The 23,639-nt window shown below is 49.0% G+C and overlaps 1 protein-coding gene across 1 annotated transcript; it reads right to left on the reverse strand.

Moving 5' to 3' along the window:
* Nucleotides 1–1,495: 1,495 nt before the first annotated feature.
* On the reverse strand, nt 1,496–20,280 carry P2rx4 (purinergic receptor P2X 4). Its single transcript, XM_052167870.1, has 12 exons — nt 20,060–20,280; nt 14,329–14,476; nt 10,003–10,074; nt 9,818–9,890; nt 9,214–9,310; nt 5,615–5,695; nt 5,363–5,504; nt 5,142–5,278; nt 3,244–3,337; nt 3,079–3,144; nt 2,695–2,790; nt 1,496–2,247 (listed from the first exon to the last, which is right to left on the reverse strand). The coding sequence occupies exons 1-12, from the start codon at nt 20,191–20,193 to the stop codon at nt 2,221–2,223; spliced, it is 1,167 nt and encodes a 388-aa protein (XP_052023830.1). The 5' UTR covers nt 20,194–20,280; the 3' UTR covers nt 1,496–2,220.
* Between the last annotated feature and the right edge of the window lie 3,359 nt (nt 20,281–23,639).

Below are 23,639 nucleotides of genomic sequence, written 5' to 3' on the forward strand. Positions count from 1 at the left end.
CCGACTCCCACACTTACAAGGTAGTACTGGGCTGTGCCAGTGAGCAGAGAGGCCGCTGAATACAAGATGGCCCCAAGTGAGCGAGGTAAACGGTACCCCAAACATCCATCCCTCATACCCTACAGTGGGGGCGGGGCCATCATGGCTTCTCAGCCTCTGGGATAGCGAACAAAGCATGACCCAGTCCTTGACGGAGTGCCCCAAACTGCCAAATTTGCAAATAGGAATTCCCTATTCTGGAGGCCGGGAGTACCATTCCTGCAGATACTGGGTCTTCTGAGGTCTGGTCTCTGCTTCCAGGATGCTGTCTAACACATGGAAGGACCACAAAGGCACGAGCCCCTCTGTTAAGCCCTCTGACAAGGCGCTCACCCCGTTCATGAAGGAGGAATGCTTGTGTCTCAGTCTGCTCCAAGAGGCTCCAGCCCCTCATCTTCCTGCACCAGAGACCCGGTTTCTAAAATGTGAATTTAGGGGGACATACCCTAACCATATCAGCATCCCGAAAACTTCCAGCTCCATTTGGTCTGTGTTTACGCAGGACTTAAAAAGCCATTTCTACGTGTATGTATGTGTGCCTCTGTGCGTGCATGTGTCATGTGAAGAAGAGGCAGATGTCAAATCCCCGAAAGGTGGAGTTACAGTCAGTTGTGACACTCCTGATACGGGAGTGGAAACTGAACTCGGGTCCTCTGCAAGGGCATCAGGGGCTCTTAACCACATAGCCACCTCCAGCCATGATGTGACCTCTAAAAAAAAAAAAATATCGCAGTGGTGGTGATGCACACTTTTAATCCCAGCACTTGGAGGCAGAGGCAGGCAGATCTCTATGAGTTTGAAGCCAGCTTGAGTTCCAAGACAGCCAAGGGTATAAAGGAAAACCCTGTTTCAAAACAAAAACAAAAAAACTAAAAAGCCACACAAACCAGAGTTTTGTTAAAAACCATTTCATAAATCTTGCCACTCCCACCCCCCAGCAACATTAAAAAACAAAACTTCTCGTCAGAAGGAATCTGAGCTCTCCTGAGCATGGCAGGCTAGCCCACAGTAGAATTTACTGCAGAGGTGGTCTCAGTCAAATACTGATAGGTGGAGGAGGCTCTCCAAAGTGAAGAGTCTCTTTCGAGATGGCAGAGGGTGCAGTGTGGGATGTGAGTGCCCTGTGGACCAGGGCAGGACAGAGATGGCATGTAGGGACAGCCAAAAAGCCAAGGCAAACTTTGAAAGGTAAAAGAAGACATATATCCTACTGTCGTGCAGTTTAAGTTCTTCTGGTCACGGACTTATCTCAGGCAGTGGTTCAGAGCTCCAGCTGCTCCTGGGCAAGATCTTCACTGCAAGACTGTGCATGCATATTCATAATCTTACTATCAGGCAGACACCCAGGAGGACCTCCCACCCCAGCCTTGTGTGGTACCTCCATTTCTATTTTGACAACTTTCATAATGGAAGGAGGATCCGGCTCACAAGCCGAGAGACAGCACAGACAAGGATCTTAGAAAAATCATTTCTTTAATGTTTGGTCCTAGGTCATTTCAACACAGCCCTTATGAAAGGAAAAGTTAACCCTGCCTTTGTTACAAAGACAACTTCTCCGGTCATAGGGAAGAGGAGTAGTGTCCCAGGCCTGCTGATGGCACCCAGGAGAACCTCCTTCCTTATAAAGTGCTTGGACGGAGCTGTTGTCCCTCAGAGGACTGGGCCTATCCGTGAGCCACAGCGGTGTCTGCTCTCGGGCCCTTCTTACCTCAGTATGCTCGCATTGTATACGCAACAGGTGACCCAGCCAGCGGCAGGCACATCAGAAATCCACTGTGTGTGGATTGTATGTGCAAATGACACCCCCTCTTACACATAGTGAGATTAAGAGGGTGTGTAGGGTGGAGGAATGTCCTGAGTTTGAGGCCAGCCTGAGATGTGTACAGTGAAACTGTAGACTGTAAAAAGGCCAGAACTCCTGTGGGAAGCGGGCGCAGCCATGGACGTGTGATCCCAGCGCTGCAGCAAGAGGACCTTGACTCTGAAGCCCATCTGAGCTGCAGAGCAAGACCTGGGCTCCAAAACCAACACAGGACGTGCCTTGCCTGGGCAACCCTGAGTATTTGTGGAGTGGAGACTAAGTTAAGCTCCGGAACTTTCTCTAGAGTGACAGACGCAGCAGCCATGTCTGCCATCTTTCTGCTTCACGGGCTGAGTGGGGTTGAAATGTAGGGTTAGGCATCACTGGTCCATCTCCCCCGAAAGACCCTGTAAAGAAGGGGTAAACAAGTGACTGACTACCCAGCCTGTGCTGCCACCATATACCCAGCCACCTACGGCAGGCACAGCTCGGTGCTGCTCCTCAGGACTTGTGGAAGGACCTGAACCACAGAGAGGTCCCAAGTTGGTTCTGGAGGGTCTCACAGTACGGTACAAAACCCTCGTTCCAAAGGATGAATGTAAGTACCGTGTGGATGGAGATCCCTTATCACAGTCAAGGTGTGACTGATAAATACAAGGTAAAATACAGCTGGGTCTTAAAGGGGGAGTCCATCCGACGAAAGGAAACGCATGCTACCACAGGTGTAACTGCTGGGGGGATCAGCTGACCAGTGCCAGCCTTTGTAGAAGGGCCTTTGCTTGGTGGTCTCCATGGGGACAAGAGACAAAGGCAAGGTGTCACACGTCACGCCTGCCCTGAGTACAGGTCCTTACCTGCTCGTAGTCTTCCACGTATTTGTATTTCTTGTCCCGGTAGTAGTATCTCTTCTTCATGCAGTAGAGGACTATGACGTCACATAGCACGGTCGCCTGATTTAGCACAGGATGAACCAGGATGCTTTAGCTGTTGCTTTATAAGAACCCCCGCCCTCTGAGAGCTAACTACCAAGGAGGAAAGGCATCTCCATTTCTCTGGATCTGACTGGACTCTGATGAGGGGGCTTGGTCTCAGAGGTGGGATTTCTAGGGAGTCTTTTCTCCTCTCGCCTAGTGGCATCCACTCTAGGGTCAAGTCTAAGGTTTAGGGGAAGGACAGTGCTCACTAAACTGCTTGCTAGTGAGAGAGGTCCAGACAAGGGAACAGCGCTAGCCACTCACCACGCCTAGGAGCGCCAGGCCAGAGCCGACGTTGATCATGGTAGGGATGATGTCAAACTTCCCGGCCTGCGTAAGACAGGAGAACCAGAGTGTTCTGAGGAGGGTGATGACAGGAAGGAGGGCAGTGGGAGGCTCTCTCCAGGCAGGGTTCGGAGGAGGGCCTACCTTGCCAAACACGATGATGTCAAAGCGGATGCCATATGCCTTGGTGAGTGTGCGCTGCTCGTTGCCAGCGAGGTCCCTGTAGTACTTGGCAAATCTGGAGGGAAAGCAGGTAGGGTCGGGAGTAAGAGCAGATCTTGGGTCCCTGGTGGAGATTGGCTAACGAGTTGATCCAGTGGCTTCAATGACACCACCCTAGGTCAGCCTCCCAGCTAATGTGAGGCATGTGGCAGGAGGGGCGGCGACCCCTCCTGGAGGAGCAGACAGCATCCCCGCCCCCCCATGGGAGGCTTCTTCCTCTGAATGGCCTTCCTGTAGAGCTGGGACACCTGCCGCTCTCCAGGGGACCCTGGGTACTAACAGAGAACTTGTCAGCCAGTGGGGATCTGCAAGACTGCATTGAAGGGTGGGGCCCTAGCCAGCCATGGGGCAGGGCTCCAGGTGGGATACACCACGCTTCAGGGCGTCTCCCTGGCTATATTTGCTGTTTTAGTTTCTATGGCTGGGGTGAGAAACACAATGGAGATAACACAGTTATACAACTCACCCTCCAAGCCACAGAATGCAGTTAGGGGAAGTCTGTAATCCCAGCAGTCCCGACACTAAAAGGTCAATCAGTTCTTACATATGCAACCGCTTGCTTCTAGATTCTCAACAGCTCTGGAAGAAACCCTGCCCCTATCACTGTCCTGCCAGGCCCAGCCTTAGCTTTCTACCAGAATCTCAAGCCTGAAGCCTGGGATTTATCTGGTCCACAGCTTCTATGCTATGGTCTAGGCTTAGGACCCTTGGGTGAGACTGGTGCTGGCTGGGTGTCCTGTGAGATCCGTCAACTTCTCAGCTCTAGGATTCCAAGCTTGAGGTCTCCACAGAGGTCCCTAAGAGTCCTGCATTAAGCTGGACGGTGGTGGCGCACACCTGTAATCCCAGCACTCTGGGAGGCAGAGGCAGGCGGATTTCTGAGTTCAAGGCCAGCCTGGTCTCCAGAGTGAGTTCCAGGACAGCCAGGGCTACACAGAGAAATCCTGTCTCAAAAAAACAAAAACAAACAAACAAAAAAAAGAGTCCTGCATTATCAGAGGGAGCAGTACAAAGCTGACCCCCAGGGGGAGTTTGAATAGCGGCCCCAGCCTCAGAAAGCCTTCCTACCCCCACGCAAATCTGATACCACAAGCTACCACTAGAGGGAGTCAAGGGCAACTTTTAAAACTGACCTAGCAAATGCTCCTTAACTGTACACAGGATTTGGCTGCTTTTAGAAAATAGCATTTTCTAAAAGCACATTCCCAGAGTCCCCTTCTCAAGGTCATCTCCACCTATGGCCTGCAAAGGTAACCTGATTTTTCAGGTGTAATTAGTTAAAGGAAGGTCACGCCAGATCAAGGCTCACCCAAAACCTAATTTAACCCAGCACTCAGGATAAGGCAGTCCTATTGCTGGAGTTTGAACCAGCCTGGTCTACACAGCAAATTCCTAGCCGTCCATAAAAAGAAGCGAGAAGGTGGGGGTGAGGGTGCACACCTCTAATCCCAGCACTTGGGGTGATGGTGGGGTTTCATCCTTAGCTACATATAGATATACAGAGGGGAGAAAGCCACGTGACCACAGAGGCGGTGAGACATGTATCAGCCAAGGGTTGCTAACAGCTGCCAAACGGTTGAAGGCTAGGAAGGATCTGACCACAGAGTCTATGGCAGCACAGTCCTACAGAACCACCAAAGAATAAAATCCTGTTGTTTCAAGGTGTTCGGTGTTATTCATTACTAGAGCGCAGGGAAACGGATACAGCGGCTTTTCAGCTGGCACGTTTGAGTGCGGCCCTTTATAATTTAGGGAGACAGTCTCACGATGCGGTCCAGGCTTGACCCACATTTGTGCATGCTCCCAACACGCGACTGTACCTGAAATTGTAGCCAGGAGACACGTTGTGTTCCGGGTCCCGGGTGTCAAGGCGCCGGAAGGAATATCTGGGCAGGCAGAGGGAGGCAGCTCTGTCAAGGTTGCAGTCCCACTTGATCTGGATACCCATGATGCCTCCCTGTGGGGAAGGCAGGGGAGGCGTTCAGAACTCAGGCCCGTGCTGGGGCCAAGAAGATCTGAGCAAAGCCATGCGGGCACCTACCTCAACCGCCATATCCTGGAAGCTGTGCCCCGCATCCTCCACGATTTTGCCGAGACGGAATATGGGGCAGAAGGGATCCGTCTGAGCATCATAAATGCACGACTTGAGGTAGGAGGTGGTGATGTTGGGGAGGATGTTCCTCCTGAAGTCAGGGAGGAAGCAGAGAGTCTGAGCCGGGACAGCCTCGGAGAGAGAGCAGGAAGTTCTTTATATGAGGTTTGTGAATGCGCATGCCTGCCCTCCCCCACTTACTTGCTGAAATTAAACTTGGGGTACCAGATGTTGTTCTTTACCAAGAGGGTGAAGTTTTCTGCAGCCTTTAAGAAGGCTGGCCTGGAAAGGAATCGCAGTGGTTATCAAGCGCATGCGCACAGCTGGGCACCCTGTCCGACGACGGTCCACAGCGCCACCCTCGCCAGGAGAATGGCAGCCCCTGGCACTTTCCATCCTCTGTGTCACACTAGGTCACCAGCCCTTCCAGAACCTTCCTCGGAAGAGGCAGAACTTCCTGCCCAAAGCATTCGCTGAAAGGGAGGCCGGCTGTGGCCGCCATGATTCCTCAGCACCTGCCGGCCTCCTGTTTGCCTTGTGGATGGCCGAGCCGTGGTGGTGGCGCATGCCTGTAATCCCAGCACTTGGGAGGCAGAGGCAGGCGGATTTCTGAGTTCGAGGCCAGCCTGGTCTACAGAGTGAGTTCCAGGACAGCCAGGGCTATACAGAGAAACCCTGTTTCGAAAAAGCCAAATCCAGCCGGGCGATGGTGGCGCACGCCTGTAATCCCAGCACTCTGGGAGGCAGAGGCAGGTGGATTTCTGAGTTCGAGGCCAGCCTGGTCTACAGAGTGAGTTCCAGGACAGCCAGGGCTACACAGAGAAACCCTGTCTCGAAAAAAGCCAAAAAAAAAAAAAAAAAAAAAAAAAAAAGCCAAATCCAAAAAACCAAACCAAACAAACAAACAAAACCACAGAGGAAATCGCCAGCCGGGACATTCTGACCTTGCTGAGCAGGAAATCACACTGCCAGAGAGCTCCAAAAGAGCCACATCAGCCTGTGGCTGGCAATACAAGGTGAGTCTGTCCCCAATTCTTGGGTGGACCCCTCTGTGGAGGCCTCTTCTGAGGCAGACAAGACTTTTGAAGTTATAAATAGAGTTGCTAATCTCAGCCCCGCATCAGCAGCAAAGCCACGGAGGGCCGCTTGAAGAAGGGAGCAAGCTGGACATTTGTGATGCTAAGCGAGGGCCTGGAGCTGGTTCGAACTCAAAGCCCCCATTCCTTATCAAGAGGGAGGGGTCACAACAGGGTTTCTGTATCGTACCACTAATACCAGTGCACCCCATAGGCACCATTTTTCTTTAAGTTTTTTTCTTTTTCAAAAAGGAAGTAAAATTCAACTAAGAAAAAGATTAGCCATTTTCAAATGAGTCCATTTAGTGAGATATGGCTCATATCTGCTATCCCAGCACTGGGAAGACTGAGCCAGGGGGGTCACTGATTCCAACAAAGTTCTTAGGTGAACTTGATTCTTTTACAAGGCAAAGTAATATTCCATTGTATGGGCATACCACAATTTGTATGCATTCATAAAAATTGAGTTGCTCTCAACTCCCCAAAAAGTGATATTAAAACTTGTAGTTAATATTACTGTCTGTGTAGGGTGTGTGGTTTGGAGTTTATTCTTAGTAAGAAATACAAATCAGGAGGTGATAACCAAGATACCCCAAGTCAGGGATTCCTCCTTGATTTAAAGGAAGGGACTAAAAAAATAAAAATAGAGTTAATCTCTTTTGAGTGCTGTGTGGACATGTAGGTTTTATGTCTGTATGCATATCTGGAGGTGTCTTCCTCATGAACATAGTCCACCTCTGAGACAAGGCCTCTTACTGGCCTGGAGCTCATCAGACTAGGCTAGCTGGTCAGTGAACCCAAAGGATCCTGGTTCACCTCCACAGCACTGGGATCAGAAGCCTGTTCCACAGGCACGACCTTTTTATGTGAATTCTCAGAGCGCACCGAAACAGTGCTGTCTGGTATAGATACATTGTCAAACACATCTTTAGCCACATTGTGATTTCTTCTCTTTCTGCTGTTTGGACTTTTGGAGACAGGATTTCTCTGTGTAGCCCTGGCTGTCCCGGAACTCACTCTGTAGACCAAGCTACTCACTCTGTAGACCAGGCTGGCCTCGAACTCAGAAATCCACCTGCCTCTGCCTCCCAGAGTGCTGGGATTACAGGTGTGCGCCACCACCGCCCGGCCAAGAAATTTTAAGTATAGAAAAAAAGTGACATTTACATATGCTATCCCAACTTGTAATATGACTTGGCTATATTATATGGCCGACATCAGATATTAACCAGATCTTATGCCATGTGCCTCGGTCATAGTTTTCAGAACTTATAATGTGTCACATCAATAGTACACGTCACTTTAGACCCAGTGGTAGAAAAACCTCAATAACAGTAAGTGGCCAGTGGCCCTTGTGCTGGAGACTACAGTTCTCAGAGATGCTTTCCAGGACCCAAGCCCCAGGATCCTTCTCCTTCTGGTATTTCCCCCGTGCCTGAGCCACTGGGTTTCCCCCGTGGCAATGCGTCCAGGCTGACCTGGACAGCTTCCTGCTCCTCAGGTCACACGTAGGACTGAACATCACAGAAACCCAGGCCACGTGCAGGTCTCTACGTGCAGTCTCTGCCTCCACCTATGCCAAGCCCGAAGTGACTGGGAGGACGATATCCAGGGCCCCTTGAACCTTCTGTCGTTTACGACCTTGCTTTTGCGATTTCCCCACTTCTTTTTCCTTGGCAACAGAATCCCCAGTTTCCTTTGGAAGCTAAGCCTGCCCCGCCTCAGCCTGGACTTTCTGGGTGGTACTGATGGCTGACCTAGCACCAAAGGCAGATATGTGACCCAAGTCTAAGCTGAGAAGTATAGTCCATCGCCCCAGGCATGCTTCTGGGTTGAGGAGGGTCACAGGTGACACAGTGATGGACAGGTCCAGACCGCACATCCGGGATGGGAGACAGGGATGTAGAGGATGCTACCCTGAGGAAAGCAGAGGAAAAGGAATCTGGTACTCTGTGATCCCCAGACCTAGCCTGTCCTTTCTGTTAGTTGAAACATAAAATGTGCTGATTGTGGGTACGTCTTGGGGTTGGGTGTTACGTGAGCATGGTTCTTGAGACACCCTAGGCCAGGTTATGATAGCCTATGCCAGTATTCCCAACACTTGGAAAGCTGAGGCAGGAGATTAAGAGTCCGGGGCTTGGCTGCTGACATGACTCAGTGGGAAAGTAACTCGCTGCGGTGGCAAAGGATTTGTGTCCCATTCCTGGTCCAAAATGGTAGACCGAGAGAGCTGAGCAAGTTATTTCCCAAATTTCATATGTATATACACACACAAGTGTAATTAGAATTATTGCTGGGTGGTGGTGGCACACGCCTTTAATCCCAGCACTTGGGAGGCAGAGGCAGGTGGATTTCTGAGTTTGAGGCCAGCCTGGTCTACAGAGTGAGTTCCAGGACAGCCAAGGCCACACAGAGAAACCCTGTCTGGAAAAAAAGCCCAAAACAAAACAACAACAACAAAGACCAAAACCCAAGAACTGTTTCCTGTTGGTTATTTAAACTGACCGTGCTCCAGTGTACATAAGTCACCTGCAGCCTTATCACAAGTGGCAAACCCTTGTGGCCGCCTTGCTCTGTGGTTGACAACCACTCTCTCAGGGTAGAATGGCCCCGCCCAAGGGACAAGAGTCTGCAAAAAACTCAGCACCCAGGCTCACCTCACCCTCTCCTGTCACCTCCCTCCAGGCTGAAAACCAAGGCCAGAGAGCCTCGGCGAGGACTCACGTTGGCACCCCAGCGTCGTTCTCCACGGGGCACCATGCAGTCACCTCACAGGTCTTCACAGACTCATTGAATGGAACACACCTTCCAGTCCCAATTCCTGTGAAGAGAGGACAGATCCGGGAGCACAGGGGCCTTGTTGCCAATCTTTTACCCCTGTGTAGAACGGTAAGAGACCCCGGGGGATCCTGGGCAGCCAATCTTCAGAAAGTTATAGGATTTAGACGGTGTCTCAAAATGGAAGCGGAACAAGAAGGCTACCAGAGTGATGCCAAGTCACAGAGAGAGGGGCACCATCTGGGCCATCTGCCACCACACAGGTGATGGCTAAGAAGGCCCTTGAGTCTGTTCTAACACCAGGTTCCCATAGGTTCGTGTACCAGAGAGAGGGGGTCTTCTCAGCCCATGAGCTAGAACCCAGGGCTCATCTAAGCTAAGCCTGTGCTCTACCATTGATCTGTATCCCAGGTGAGGGTGGGACAGATTTTTATTTCTGCAATTTCTCTATTGCAGATGTGCCACAGGAAGTGTGATGTCATCAGAGGCCACTTTCCCCTGGTCCAGCATCTGCTGAGATGTCCCAGCAGCGCGGGATGCTCATTCCTACCACTGCTGTGGGTGTCCGCGGAGCCGAGAGTGCAGTTGGCGTCTGAATTGCAAATGCTGGTCTTATCGGGAATCTGGAAAAGGGGCAAATGCAGACAGGTTCCATGCGGCCCGTACACAGGGCACGCTTTGCCAGGGGTAGAGGTGGGCGTGAAGCCTGAGGGGCTTTCCCAAAGAGCCACCCACCTCTGGACAGGTGCCCTGCATCTGGTTCACAGTGATAATCATGTTGGTCATGATGAAGAGAGAGTTTTCCTCCTGCAGAGAGGAGAGAATGCTATTGAGTCACGCTGAGAAGTGGTGAGTGGGGCCACAAACAGCGTCAGACGGGGCTGGGGTGATGGCTCAGTGGTTAGGAGCACTGGCTGCTCTTCCAGAAGAGCTGGGATTGGTTCCAAGCATCCACATGACATCTCGCAAGTGCCAGTAACTCTAGTTCCAAAGAACCTGACACCTTTTCCGGCCTCCACAGGCACCAGGCCTTATGTGCAGACATAAATGAGGTAAACACACAAAATCAAAATATAACTAAGAAAGAAAGCATCTGAGTATTTAAAAACAGAAAACTAGAAGTCAAGAGGACATTAAAAAAAGAAAGAAAGTCCCTTTTTTTGTGTGGAGGAGGGGTGGCTGAGACAGGGTCTCACGTAGCCCAGGGTAGCCCCAAACTGTATATAGCCCAGGCTGCCCTTGGTCTCCTGATCCTCCTGTCTCCACCTCCCAGGGGCTGGGATTACAGGTGTGTACTATTAAATCCATCCATAAATTTCCTTAAGAATATAACTGAAGGGGGGATGGAGAGATGGCTCTGAGGTTAAGAACACTGGCTGCTTCTGCAGAGGATCCAAGTTCAGTTCCCTGCACCCACCTCAGGAGGCTCACAAGGATCTGCAGCTTCAGTTCCAGGGATCTGACACTCTCTTCTGGCCTATCTAAGCAAAATTCTCAAACATCTAAAATTAATTTTTTTTTGTTTTTCTGTTTTTTTTGGAGACAGGGTTTCTCTGTATAGCCTTGGCTGTCCTGGAACTCACTCTGTAGACCAGGCTGGCCTCAAACTCAGAAATCCGCCTGCCTCTGCTTCCCATAGTGCTGTGATTACAGGTGTGTACCACCACCGCCTGGCTAAAGGTTTATTTATTTTATACATATGAGTTCACCACCACTGTTCTCTTCAGACACACCAGAAGAGGGCACCAGACCCCATTACAGATGGTTGTGAACCACCATGTGGTTGTTGGGATTTGAACTCAGGACCTCTGGAAGAGCAGTCAGTGCTCTTAACCGCTGAGCCATCTCTCCAGCCCTTTAAAATTAATATTTTTTTAAGAACATAATTTTAGCCAGGCAGTGGTGGCACACGCCTGAAATCCCAGCACTTGGGAGGCAGAGGCAGGAGGATTTCTGAGTTCGAGGCCAGCCTGGTCTACAGAGTGAATTCCAGGACAGCCAGGGCTATACAGAGAAACCCTGTCTTGGAAAAAAAAAAACCAAAAAGCAAAACCCAAACCGAACCAAAACAAATGAAAACAAACCAAAAAAAAAACCCATAATTTTAAAAACTGATCTATGGTTCCTTGTTCACTCTCCATGGAGATTTATAACCTGTGATTAAAAACAGAGTTTTAAAAGCACCTGAAACAGTTAGCTGTACCAAAAAAATAATGTTACTAACAGCACTTTCACAACAGGCAAAAGAGAGAAACAAGTCAAAGGCCTGGAGTGGCTGGAAAATCAGCTGTGGTCTATCCATTCAAAGGAATTAGCATTTGGCCATAAATATGATGAGACGCTGATACACGCTTGCTATATCCACAAACCTCAAAAACATGCTGAAGAGGGTGGGGATACAGCTCGGTGGCAGAACTAACCTAGCAGTCACCAGGCACTGGGCTCAGTTTCTAACTCTACATGCGCCCAGAAGAGTTCTGGGCTGGAGAGAAGTCTCAGCGGGTAAGAGCACGGGCTGCTCTTCCAGAGAAGTTGGGTTCAGTTCCCAGCACCCACATGGCAGCTCACAACCCCACAACAGCAGTTCCAGGGGGTCTAATGCCATCCTCTGACTTTTGCTGGTATTGCACACATGTAGTACACGCAGGTACACACACAGGCACTATAAATATTTTTTTTAAAAGTATGCTAAAGGCTGGGTGTGGTGGTGTACGCGGGCCTTTAATCCCAGCAGGAAGCAGAGGTAGAAGGATCTATGAGTTCAAGGCCAATCTGGTTAGTTCTAGGTTAATCAGGGCAGCATAGTGAGACTTTCAAAACAAACACATAAATATAAAAATACTCTAGGGAAGAGTCTATCAGCCAGTAACATAACACAGCACCAGCAGAAATCAGAAGAGGCCATCAGCTCCCCTGAAACTGGTTTTGCAGATGGTTGTGAGCCACCATGTGGGTGCTGGGAACTGAACCCAGGTCCTTTGGAAGAGCAGCCAGGGCTCCTTTTTTTTTTTTTTTTTTTGGATTTGGTTTTTTTTTTTCGAGACAGGATTTCTCTGTATAGCCTTGGCTGTCCTGGAACTCACTCTGTAGACCAGGCTGGCCTTGAACTCAGAAATCCGCCTGCCTCTGCCTCCTAGAGTGCTGGGATTACAGGCCTGCGCCACCACCGCCTGGCACAGCCAGAGCTCTTGACTGCTGAGCCACCTCTCCAGCGCCCCAGACATTTTCTCTCTCTCTCTCTCTCTGTGTGTGTGTCTGTCTGTCTCTATTTGAAGTGGTTTTTTTCCTCCTTGTAGATACAAAGGAGTCAACCCAGAGTTTCTAGAAAGCAATTTTCTGCAGAGGAGAGCGTTGCTAACTATGACCTTCTTAGACAGAGACCCCAGAAGATTCCGATTAGATGTCCCCCAGCCTCCAGCAGCTGCTTGGGATTTTAAGGAGCTAGAAGCTTCCAGCATTTTACATTCCCCACACAACGAGCAGAATCGACTTGAGGAGCCATTTGAGGTATAGTTCGGTTGGGGTAGGCATCTCACCCTGGTGTGAGACAAGATGGTGAACGCTCTGCAAATCTCTCCCGACACCTTGTCACCTCCTGGCTGCTTATAGACGCCCCTTTATCTGCTGCCAATGGGAACTCGCTTCTGAGCCTCCTCCAGTTAGTCCTGCGCAGCTGGGTGTGGGTTACTTCCTGTCCCCTCCTGCTTCCCTCTCTCATTTAGGGAAACATCAGTCTGAATATGTATCAGGGGGATGTGGTGGTTATGTTACACCCATGGAGACAGCTCAGGAAGAGAGCCCAGGGAACCCCTATCCCCAGTCCGGCTGTTTGACAGAACACAGCTGCTGGCTGGGCCTCCCCATTCAGGTTCAGGAGAGGGCTGATGTCCTTCCTTGGCTTTAATGTCACACTGACTGGGTGTGACAGTCCCAGAGTCTGTTACAGTCATTTTGGAAGTCACCACCACTCTGCTAAGATTGGTACAAACCGAAGGACGACCACTCCCTGGTAACCACTTGCTCTAACTCAGTTTTAAGAACCTTTTTTTTTTTTTTTTTTTTTTTTTTTTTTTGAGACAGGGTTTCACTGTGTAGCTCTGAACATCTTAGGACTCACTCACTAACTCACTATGTAGACCAGGCTGGCCTTGAAACTGACAGAGATCTACTTGCCCTGGCTTTTTGAGTCCTGGGATTAAAGGCACGCATCACCGTGCCTGGCAGACTATTTTCTTTTTCTGTCTGTTAGTTCTGCCTTTTCTCTTGACACCTTCCTGCCCCCCTTTCTCCCAATATCAAACCTTTCTCCTGAGAAGGCAGGGAAATCAACACACTTGAAGAGACTAGCTCAAGTCCTGCTTTCTCTCTTCTAGCTCCAAGCCAAGTGCTCACAGCTCAATCAATCCGGCCACCAGACACACCAAGCCAGCACATCAGCTGTGTGGAACAAGACTGAGGTCTGACCAAGTGGCGCAGAACCGAGTCATTGTTTAACCTGCGGCTTTTGGGCTGGAGGTTTGGCTCAGCCGTAGAGCGCTTGTCTAGTAAGTGTGAAGCCTGCAGCTCTAGAAAAAGAGACTAAAATGTTACCATGCATCTGGTACGAGATCTCGTGCAGCAATTTAAGTCTCTCTGTTCCTGGTGGAATCATCTGACCATTTCCTTCTAGTTTGGGTGTGTGATCTTTAACTGTGGGATTGTTTTGTTTTGTTTTGTTTTTATACCCTCTGACAAGCTTTACCTTGTGGGTGTAATACAGGAGCAAACCCATAATGCAGAAGGTGTTATTTCTTGCCTCACTTCCCAAGACCAAAGACCTTTGCTTTCTTGTTCTCGAGAGCCTGGAGATGTAAAGGTGTGGGAGAGACAGTGTGGGGCTGGGGCAGCCACACTACAGCGCTGTAGAGCTCTCAAGGGTTCTGTGGAAAAAATGACATCCCGGAGAGATCTGACTGGGACTAAAACAACCAGGGCGAGGAGGTGGCAAACTCTGGCCACTCACTGGATGTTGACCAAACCAGCAAAGTACTCCCCGTGCACAGATGTCCCAGCAAGACATACCTGAGCTGGGACCACGTAGTCTGCCACATCCCAGATCCGGAACCCAAGTTGAGACGTGTTGGTCACAGCCACACCTTTGGCTTTGGTTGTCACGGAGCTGACCACAGAGTCCGTTTCCTGGTAGCCCTTTTCCCACACGAACACCCATCTGAGAAAGACAGTAGGTCACAGGGACGGTAAATTCAAACTGACACCAGGGAGTATCTGATAGCCACAGGGCTGAAGTGTGCTATTTACTAACCATGCGACTGGTAAAAGCTGCTAAACTTCTACACTCCATTGTAAATGGGCAGAGTAGCCCTGCTGGTTAGTATGTAAGAAATGAACACTGTGGTTAGTTAACACAGTCACGAGCATACAGGAGATACACAGTGAACATTGCCTTTATTCCGGGATGTCTAATCAGCCTCTAAACGCTACAATCTAAGGGAATCGCCGATAGTAGGTTATTATAATAACAGTTTCCACTTGATTTACATGCAGTAGGTCATTTAATCCTGACCACTTTATAAGGCACACAGCATTACTGTTACTTACATTTATAGAGAGAAACAGGAACAGAGACAGAGAATGGTTAAGCCAAATCTTCCTAAGGTCATATAGCTAGTACTTGGCAGAGTAGGGATTTGAACCCAAGCCAGAAAAACCTCTAAAGCTGCTATTGTCTCTAGACAAGAGAATCTTATCTTTCAGGCAACTTCGGTTGTTTAAGAGAGGCTTTTGCAATGTAGTGCTGGCTGGTCTGGTACAGGCTCAGATTCCCAGGTAGCAATCCTCCTACCTCAGACTTCCAAGTGCTGGGACTATAAGGAGTGAGCCACTCTATCCAGGTGTTGGTTGGTTTGTGTGATGGTGTGGGCTTACATCTCAAAGTCAGAGAGCAACTTTTAGAAGTTGATTTTCTCCCTCGCAGATTCTAGGGACCAGATTCAAGCTGGTGGACTTGTATAGCAGTCACTTTGGTTTGTTTGTTTGTTTTTATTTTTGAGACAGGGTTTCTCTGTATAGTCTTAGATGTCCTGGAATTCACTCTGTAGACCAGGTTGGCCTTGAACTCATGGAGCTCCTCCTGCCTCTGCCTCCCAGCTGCTGGGACTAAAGGCATACATCTCCACATCAGGTTAACAAGTGCTTTTTCAGACACTGTCTTGCTATGTAGCCTATGCTGGTATTCACTATGTAGCCCAGGCTGGACTTGAACTTAAGAAGAACCCCTGCCCCAGTCTCCCAAGCATTAGGATCTCAGGCATGTACCATGTTCTGCTCTGGGAATTTATGTGTTTGTGTGTGTTTGCATGTGTAGACCAGAGAGCAGCCCCAGGTGTTCCTCCTCTGAGGACATCATCCACTGGGTTTTGTTTTGATATGGGGGTCTCATCATGTAGCTCCGGATGGCCCGGAATTTCCTATGTAGATCAGTCTGGTCTTGAACTCCCTGAAATGCACCTGCCTCTGCCTCCCGAGTGCTGGGATTAAGGACACGTGCCACCCCCACGGCTGGCTTCCTCCTTGTTTTTCTGAGGCAGGATCTTACTGGGACCAGTTGATTAGGGTGGCCATCCAGTCCCAGGGACCTTGTCTGCCTCCCCAGGGCTGAGATTACCAGCATGTGACTCGGCACCTCATTCTGGGGATCAAACTCTGGTCCCCCAGCTTGTGCGCTGAGTACTCACCGCCTGAGCTCTCCTCAGCCCCTCAGGAAACTTTTTCCAGTTCTGTCTTATGTTTTCCTAGGAATTCTGGTCATCGCCTGCTCCCTCCTTCTGAAGAAAGGGCATTGCTGCTGGGCTGAATAACTACAAACCCGAAGGCATCGGTCTGTGTGATGAGGTTGCTGAGTCACTTAACCGCTCTGTGCCTCAGCTTGTCCTGCCTTTACTCTGAGGAGAACAGAACTTCACAGGACTGCAGCAAGAGTTACTAAGGCAGGAGCAATATCTTAAGCAGTGCAGAGCAATCTGAACACCGCCAGGAGCTGATGTCACATTGCTACAGAACACCAGTCTGTGTTGTTTCAGATACACACTCGAAAGACTTCAGAAATAGGCATCTTGGTTACCTTTTCTATTTCTTTCTTTCTTTTAAGATTTACTTATTTACTTTATTATGTATATGAGTACACTGTAATTGTCTTGTCTTCAGACACACCAGAAGAGGGCATCAGATCCCATTGCACATGGTTGTGAGCCACCATGAGGCTGCTAGGAATTGAACTCAGTATCTTTGGAAGTAGAGTCAGCACTCTTAACTGCTGAGCCATCTCTCCAGCCCCCTTTCCTTTCCTTTCTTTTCCTTTCCTTTCCTTTCTTCCTTCCTTTCTTTCCTTCTTTCTTTCTTAATATAGGGCTTCCCTTTATAGCTTGTCCTGGAACCTACTCTGTAGAGTCCAGGCTGGCCTTGAACTCAGAGATCCACCTGCCTCTGCCTCCCGAGTGCTGGGATGAAAGGTTGTGCCACCACTGCCTGGTCCTTGGATTACTTTCTCCTGGGTTTGTTTGACATAAGCCACCCCCCTCCCCCATCCTCCCTCTGCCCATCCTAAAGATGGCTTCCCTGTAATCCACTCTGATGGAAGAGGTGAGGGCAGAAAGCCCATGGGTTTTAAGGCCCAGTACACCGAGTTGCTGAATCAGTAACGAGAGATGACACCATCATCACAGGCTTATTTATTTCCTCATCATGTGAGTACGATCACTGGGAATTCTGAGGAAAGACTTGCTTCACACAGAAAGAGATTACACTTTCTCCAAGATTAATGGAATCGGGAAGTTAACAAAGAACAGGCAGGGTGTGATGAATCGTGCTTCTAAGCCCAGCACTCAGGAGGCTAAGGCACAAAAAATCATTTGCAGATTTCTTGGCCAGCCTGGACTATTTAGTGAGTGCAAGGTTACCCTGGCTACATAGTCAGGCTCTGTCTCAAAACAACAAAAGCTAAAAGCTTAAACCAAGTCCTGAATTTATACCGTGAGTCAGTGTTGGGTGGGTGAGAACAAAGCACTGTTGTTTTAGAGATGGTGGGGCAGACAGAACAAATTAAGAAAACCCCATAACTATGCCCCCAGTAGACACAGAATACAGCAGCGTAGGGAGTGTCGTTCTGCGGTAAGAGTCCATGATTAGAAATAGAGTGTCAGCCAGGTGTGCTGGCGAATGCTTCTCAGCACCTGGGAGGCAGCGCTCTGTGAGTTCTAGACCAGCCTAGGTTACATATGTTACTGGCCAGATAATTGCAGATCTTGTCTTTAAAACGGAAAAAAAAAAAGGAACAGGAAAAATTAATGGCATATTTTATGTGGTACAATATAGAAAATTTTGGGAGGCGGGTGGAAGGATAGGTCACGATTTCTCTGTGTAGCCCTGACTATCCCAAAAACTCACTCTGTAGAACCTGCTGGCTTTGAACTCAGAGATCCACCTGCCTCTGTCTTCCCAAGTGCTGGGATTAGAGACGTGTGTCACTGCCACCCTGAGACATCATCAATTTCTAAAGTATCAGATTGGAACTGGACTTGGTAGTGTACACCTGTAATCCCCCCCCCCCACACACACACACACTTGGAGGTGGAGGCAGGATTGAAAGTCCAGTATTGTCATCCTTGCTTACAGAGTGGGATAGCCTGGGCTACATGAACCTGTTCAACCCAAGCCCCACAACCTCCTTACCAAATACAGACTGGTGAGATGGTTTCAGGGGTAAAAACATCTCTGCACATGTCTAAGGACCTGAGTTCCATCCCCAGAACCCACAATGGAAGGAGAGAATTGACTCCTAAATGTTGTCCTTTGGCCTCCTCGTGTGCTGTGGCATGTCCCCACACTCACACACAGATACACAATCAAAACTAAAAATCTACATTTAAATAAACAATAGCACAAAGCTTATCTGGTATGCAAAAGGCCTTTGGTACCTCAGAGGAAAAAGTACTGATGTATTTTACCTTGTTGGTGTACTATATTGAAAATATTTTCAAAATCTAGTGTGGGTTTTTTGTTTGTTTTGTTGTTTATTTAGCCTGAGTGCATTTTAATTAACACAGCTTGAGCATTCCGTGGCTGCACATGGCCCTCTTAAAATGACAACAGCCAGGCCGGAGAGATGGCTCAGTGGTTAAGGGCACTGCCTGCTCTTCCAGAGGTCCTGAGTTCAAATCCCAGCAACCACATGGTGGCTCACGACCATCTGTAATGGGATCTGATGCCCTTTTCTGGGGTGTCTGAAGACAGCTACAGTATAGTGTACTCATAAATAAATACTCATAAAATATAGTGTTCTCATAAAATAAATAATTCTTTTTAAAAAATGACAACAGCCACAGAATCTTATCAGTGAACTGGTGAACTCCTGATTCCAGATACTTCCAATCCTAGTTGCTTCATCTTAAGACACACTTTACCTACACAGGACATTTTTTGGAGACAGGGTCTCAAGTAGTGCAGGCTAGCTTTAAATTCAATGCCCTCCTGCCTCAGGCCCATGAACACTGGGATTGCAGACATACTGAATACTGCCACATACTGCTTCAGCACGGTCTATCTAGAGTCTACTGCTTCCATATGCTGGGACCTGCAACTCTGCTGAATGCCCTTAGGGAGTCTGAACAGATTCCAGACCCCACACCAAAGCAGGAGACCTGTTGGCTTATTATTTATTTGAGACACTATAATAATTCTGGTTGTCCTGAAACTATGTAGACCAGGCTGGCTTTGAACTCACAGGTATCTGTTTGCCTCTCCCTCACCAGTGCTAGGATTAAAGGCTATATCTTAGGCATTCCTAACCACTGGACCATCTCTCCGGCCATCTGCGTACCTATTTCATATCCCTAAGGCCACACAAAACTTTCTCGGGTGAGTGCAGTCAGGTACAGAGGTTTGGCAAACCCTGCTTTACAGCTGTGTCAGCTTGTGAACTGGCAATCTGTGTTTTCTGTGGATTCCTAAGTGATTCCAATGTGTAGTTTGGGGGCCCGTGCTTTAGGGGGGGACCTTTTAGAGGACCTTTAGAAAGAATAAAAAAACAGATGCACCTGTCACGCTAGCAGCTGTTGACACTTGAATACCTTGAAATTGGGCCCAGGAGGGGAAATTTCTGTCCGAGGTGTATTACCTTCTTACAGGTGCATCCAATTAAAATTAAACGTTTAATAATGCCTAGTATAATGTCTATATAACCAGTAAACGGGGAGCAAGAGTTTAGAGTCAAAATCAGGCGGGTACTCATATTCCCAAACAATCCAACAAAACAAAGAAAGTGACCTTAGGTCACTTTTGGGAAGTGTGACATCTCAAGGGTATTGGGTTATCGGAAGCTTCTTAAAGGAACAGAAACCACAGACCCAGAGAGTACCGAATAAAAATCATAAGCCTCGGTTTCTGTCCGAGTTTGAAATGGAACCGAAGAGAAGACTGTGATATTCAGAGTTAAGCTCTGCCCCTTCACCAAGCCAAGGAGCATCGCGGAGCAAGTCTGAAGGTGAGGATGCAAGAAAGATGGGGTGACAGTCTAGCTTAACTCCTGGGACGTCCAGTTGTCCCCAGCGTCCCGTTCGAGCCGGTTCCAGGTGGCTAGAGCCCGGCGAGGGCGTGTCGCCGTCCCTTGAACTCGGGGAGGAGGGGCCCTGGCCGGCTCAGCGGGTGCCCCAGGCTCGGAGGGCGAGCAAGGGGGCGCTGGCAGGTCCCGGCAGTCTGGGTCCCCCTCCAGCTGCGGCCCCTCCCCAGGCCCGCTCACCCGATGACGTAAGCCAGGATGAGCAGCTGCACGACGCGGTTCATGAGCCCCACTTTACGGCTGCGGATGAGCACGATGCGCGGCGTGTCGTACTCGAACAGGAAGGCCGCGAGCACGGAGCAGCAGCCCGCCATGGCTCCGCCGCCCGCCCCGCGTCGTGGCCACCGCGGGTCCCCTCGCCGCCGCCGCCACCACCGCCGCCGGGTCCCCGCCGCAGCCCCGCCCAGCAGCTCCGCCAGGCCCGCGGCGACGCCCGGAAATAGGCGGCGCGCGCGGCTGGAGGAGCGCGTCTCCTCCCCCTCCGCCACCCCAGGGTGACGCCCCGACCTGTGACCCCCTCAAGGGGCGATCTGAAAAGCACGAGTGGTTTAGCCCTAAGGGACGAATTCCCTCTGGTGCAAGGAGCGAGGTCTGCTTCGAGAGTGACAAGGGTAATGACGCCCTCAGGCCTCGGATTGAGAGGCAGATGGGTTCTTCCCTGTTGCAAAGGACAGCTCAGCGGTTCGGATGCAGATAAGGAGCCTTGCTCCTGAGTAGGGGACTTGGATAAGAGTTACTTTCCTAGAGGACCTAAGCGCTGAGGGGATCAGTCATTACTGACTGAAGGAGACAAACTTGGTCTGGATGTAATGGAGGGAGCTCAGCTGGGCTTCTTTCTGAACCTGTAGGGTGGGCGGGTGTAAATATCTGGGACGTCTGTAGTAATCAACCCCAAACGCCACCATATATCCTTTCTAGAACTGAAGTCCGGCCACCTCCCTGCCCCAAATCAGATAACTGTCTTAGTTGCATTTGAAAGGAGGAAACAGCCATTGCCTGGTAGGGGGTCCCTGTAGCCATCTTGCTATTGAGAATGTCTTACCACACAAGTTTAGGGAGAACTGGAAAAATTCAAGCCAGTGGGGAGACACCATTGTTACATGTCACATACATCCGTTCCCTTCAGCTGCGTTTTTATAGGTGTTTTATATTTAGTGTAACAGACACATTCAAGAAGTGTTCCTAGGTACCTTCCTTACACCAGGTGAAGTGTCTCGGCCCTGTGCAGTATAAATATGGCAGGTAACATACACAGGATTTTAGGTTCTCGTCAGACACCTCACAGTTCTTTCCATTTTCTGTTTCCCAAATCTTTTATTCCATATGGGTTAGCTTCAGCTTCTGGTCACTGTGACAGAAGACTGAGAGGAAACAGAAGGGAGGGAGATGTATCTGGGCTCAAGGTTTCAGAGGCTTCCATGACAGTCACTTGGCTCCACTGACCTGAGAGAGCATGGTGGAGCAGACCTTACAGAAAGGTGCAGGGACAAGGTGAGTCTTTCCACCACCAGCTCCTGGGGAATTAATTATTCCAAGTGACTTCACCTCCCCCCAACCCCCATGTTATGGTCCCTCAGCATCCAGTCCCCTCTCCGTGTTGTAGCTCCTGTGTGGGGAAGAAGCCTGAATTCAACACATGAAGGCTTTGAGAGAACTCTCTTTATACACAAATCATAGCTTCATGTTATCAGAGACTCATCATGGGATTTTAATGATTTTAAGTTTTTGGTTTTTTTAAAGATTTATTTATATATTTCATGTATATGAGTATACTGTAGCTGTCTTCAAACACCCCAGAAGAGGGCATAGGACTCCATTAGAGATAGCTGTGAGCTACCATGTGGTTTCTGGGATGTGAACTCAGGACCTTTAGAAGAGCAGTCAGTGCTCCTAACCACTGAGCCATCTCTCTAGCCCTGATTTTAAGTTTTAATCCGTGGTCTAGCCTAAAACCATGCCAGCCTGGTGTGGTGGCACATGCCTAGAATCCCAGCAGTCTGAGAGTAGATCTGGGAGTTCTAACTCTAGAGTGAGACCCTATTTCCCTCACCAGTTGGTGAGCAGGAGAGATGCTACCCAGTTTGACATCCTGAGTTTAGTCTGTAGAACCCACATGGTGGAAAAAGAGGAACAAACTCCCACAGTTGTCACCCAGCCTCCACATGTGGCATGGCATGTCCTCTCCTAATACACTGTTTAAGAAAATTCTGAGACACAAGGATATAAGGCATGTGACATCTCCTAATTCTTCCTGGACATTCTCTGTGCCTTACTGGGTCACTGCCCTGAGTTTCTTATACGCAGGACAAAGGCTCTGGAGTTACATCTCCAGCCCTGACTGCTTCTTATTTTGTGATACCCATTTGATCCTTTTTTTAAAAAAATGTATTCATCTTTAAAGGATTTATTTTTAATTATGGGTATGTGTGTGCATGTGATGTGGGTCCTGTGCAGGGTCAGGGGGACACTGGATCCTGTGGAACTGGAGTTGTGGGCAGTTGTGAGCTACCTGATGTATATCGTGAACAGTTTTATAAGTCTTAGGGTTTTTTTTCCCCTCTATCCCAGCTAGCTCTCAAATAAATGAGACTGAAACTATTAGGTTTATTTAATAGGCTTTACAGCACAAGATCTAAGCAGTCCTTAATCTATTCTAATTCTCCAAGGTAATCCGGCTGTCTCCCAGCCAAAACCCCCAAGATATTTGCAGTTTAATATTGGTCTGGCTTCCTCTGCTCCAGGTTGTTCTCATGGTATCTCCTGGACCCTCTCTATGTGGTGAATACTTCTTTCCTTCCTTCCTTCCTTCTTTCCTTCCTTCCTTCCTTCTTTCCTTCCTTCCTTTCTTTCCTTCCTCCCTCGCCCCCGCAGCCCCCACTCCCACAGGCAGAAGTCCCACCCTATTTTCCTCTACTCAGTTATTGGTTGATACAGCTTTTATTGACAAATAAGAGAATAAACAGGAAGCAACTTTTGCATGAACTTGAGACAGGAGAGTCATAGAATAAACATTACAGTGCCATGTCCAGACTGTAACAGATTTAAGAGCAAAGAGATCAGCATTTGAATATTACAAGGATAATCTTTACACAGTAAACAAAAACATGCCTACGGATGTGGGTGCTGGAAACCAAACTTGGATTCTCTGGAAGAGCGGTACACTCCCACACACCAAGCCACCTCTCCAGCCCTTTACTGGAAGGTTTCTGTACGTGTTCATACAGAGGACAGAAAAGACAGAGGAGCTGGAGTGTCTCGGGTCACCTGACCTGAGTGCTTGAACTGAACTTTGATCCTCTGCAGGAATAGCGTGTCGTCTTAACCCCGGAGCCATTTTTTCAGTCCCCACATCTCAGATTTGAATCATGTTCAGTTGCTTTTTCTGTCATGTGCTTGACTGAGTGTGGTTGGTATTGAGCAACTTGGGGGATTTTTAGTAAGAGTTTGCGGGTAAGGGCGCCTGGACAATCTGTGGAGGAAAGAGCAGGCCTCAGCAGATAACTGCCGAGCCAGACTCCAGCCACTCGCAAAGGAATGACGCTGAATGCCCTTCCTATCTTATGTAAAATTAAACCTGCCCAACAGCTACAAAAGGCACATATATCTGAGCTCAAATTATAAACCTCTTCAATAAAGTCCTGGGAACAGAAAGAACTTTGAACTTTGAATTACAAAGTGGTTCCCCCTCCCCCTTTTTAAAGATAAAACAGAAACACAGAAAACAAACAAAAAGGAAAAAAAGTACCTGTACTTTGTCACA

The sequence above is a fragment of the Apodemus sylvaticus genome, chromosome 22 (assembly GCF_947179515.1).
Source record: "Apodemus sylvaticus chromosome 22, mApoSyl1.1, whole genome shotgun sequence".
NCBI classification, from domain to species: Eukaryota; Metazoa; Chordata; class Mammalia; order Rodentia; family Muridae; genus Apodemus; species Apodemus sylvaticus.

What these genes read in the sequence shown, in the direction of transcription:
- P2rx4 (XM_052167870.1), bottom strand. Translation starts at nt 20,193, where the DNA reads ATGGCGGGCTGCTGCTCCGTGCTCGCGGCCTTCCTGTTCGAGTACGAC. An exon ending in TGCAGGGCACCTGTCCAGAG is followed by an intron (nt 9,891 to 10,002) that starts GTGGGTGGCTCT and finishes CCCCTTTTCCAG; the next exon opens with ATTCCCGATAAGACCAGCAT. An exon ending in GCCTGGCGCTCCTAGGCGTG is followed by an intron (nt 2,791 to 3,078) that starts GTGAGTGGCTAG and finishes GTGCTAAATCAG; the next exon opens with GCGACCGTGCTATGTGACGT.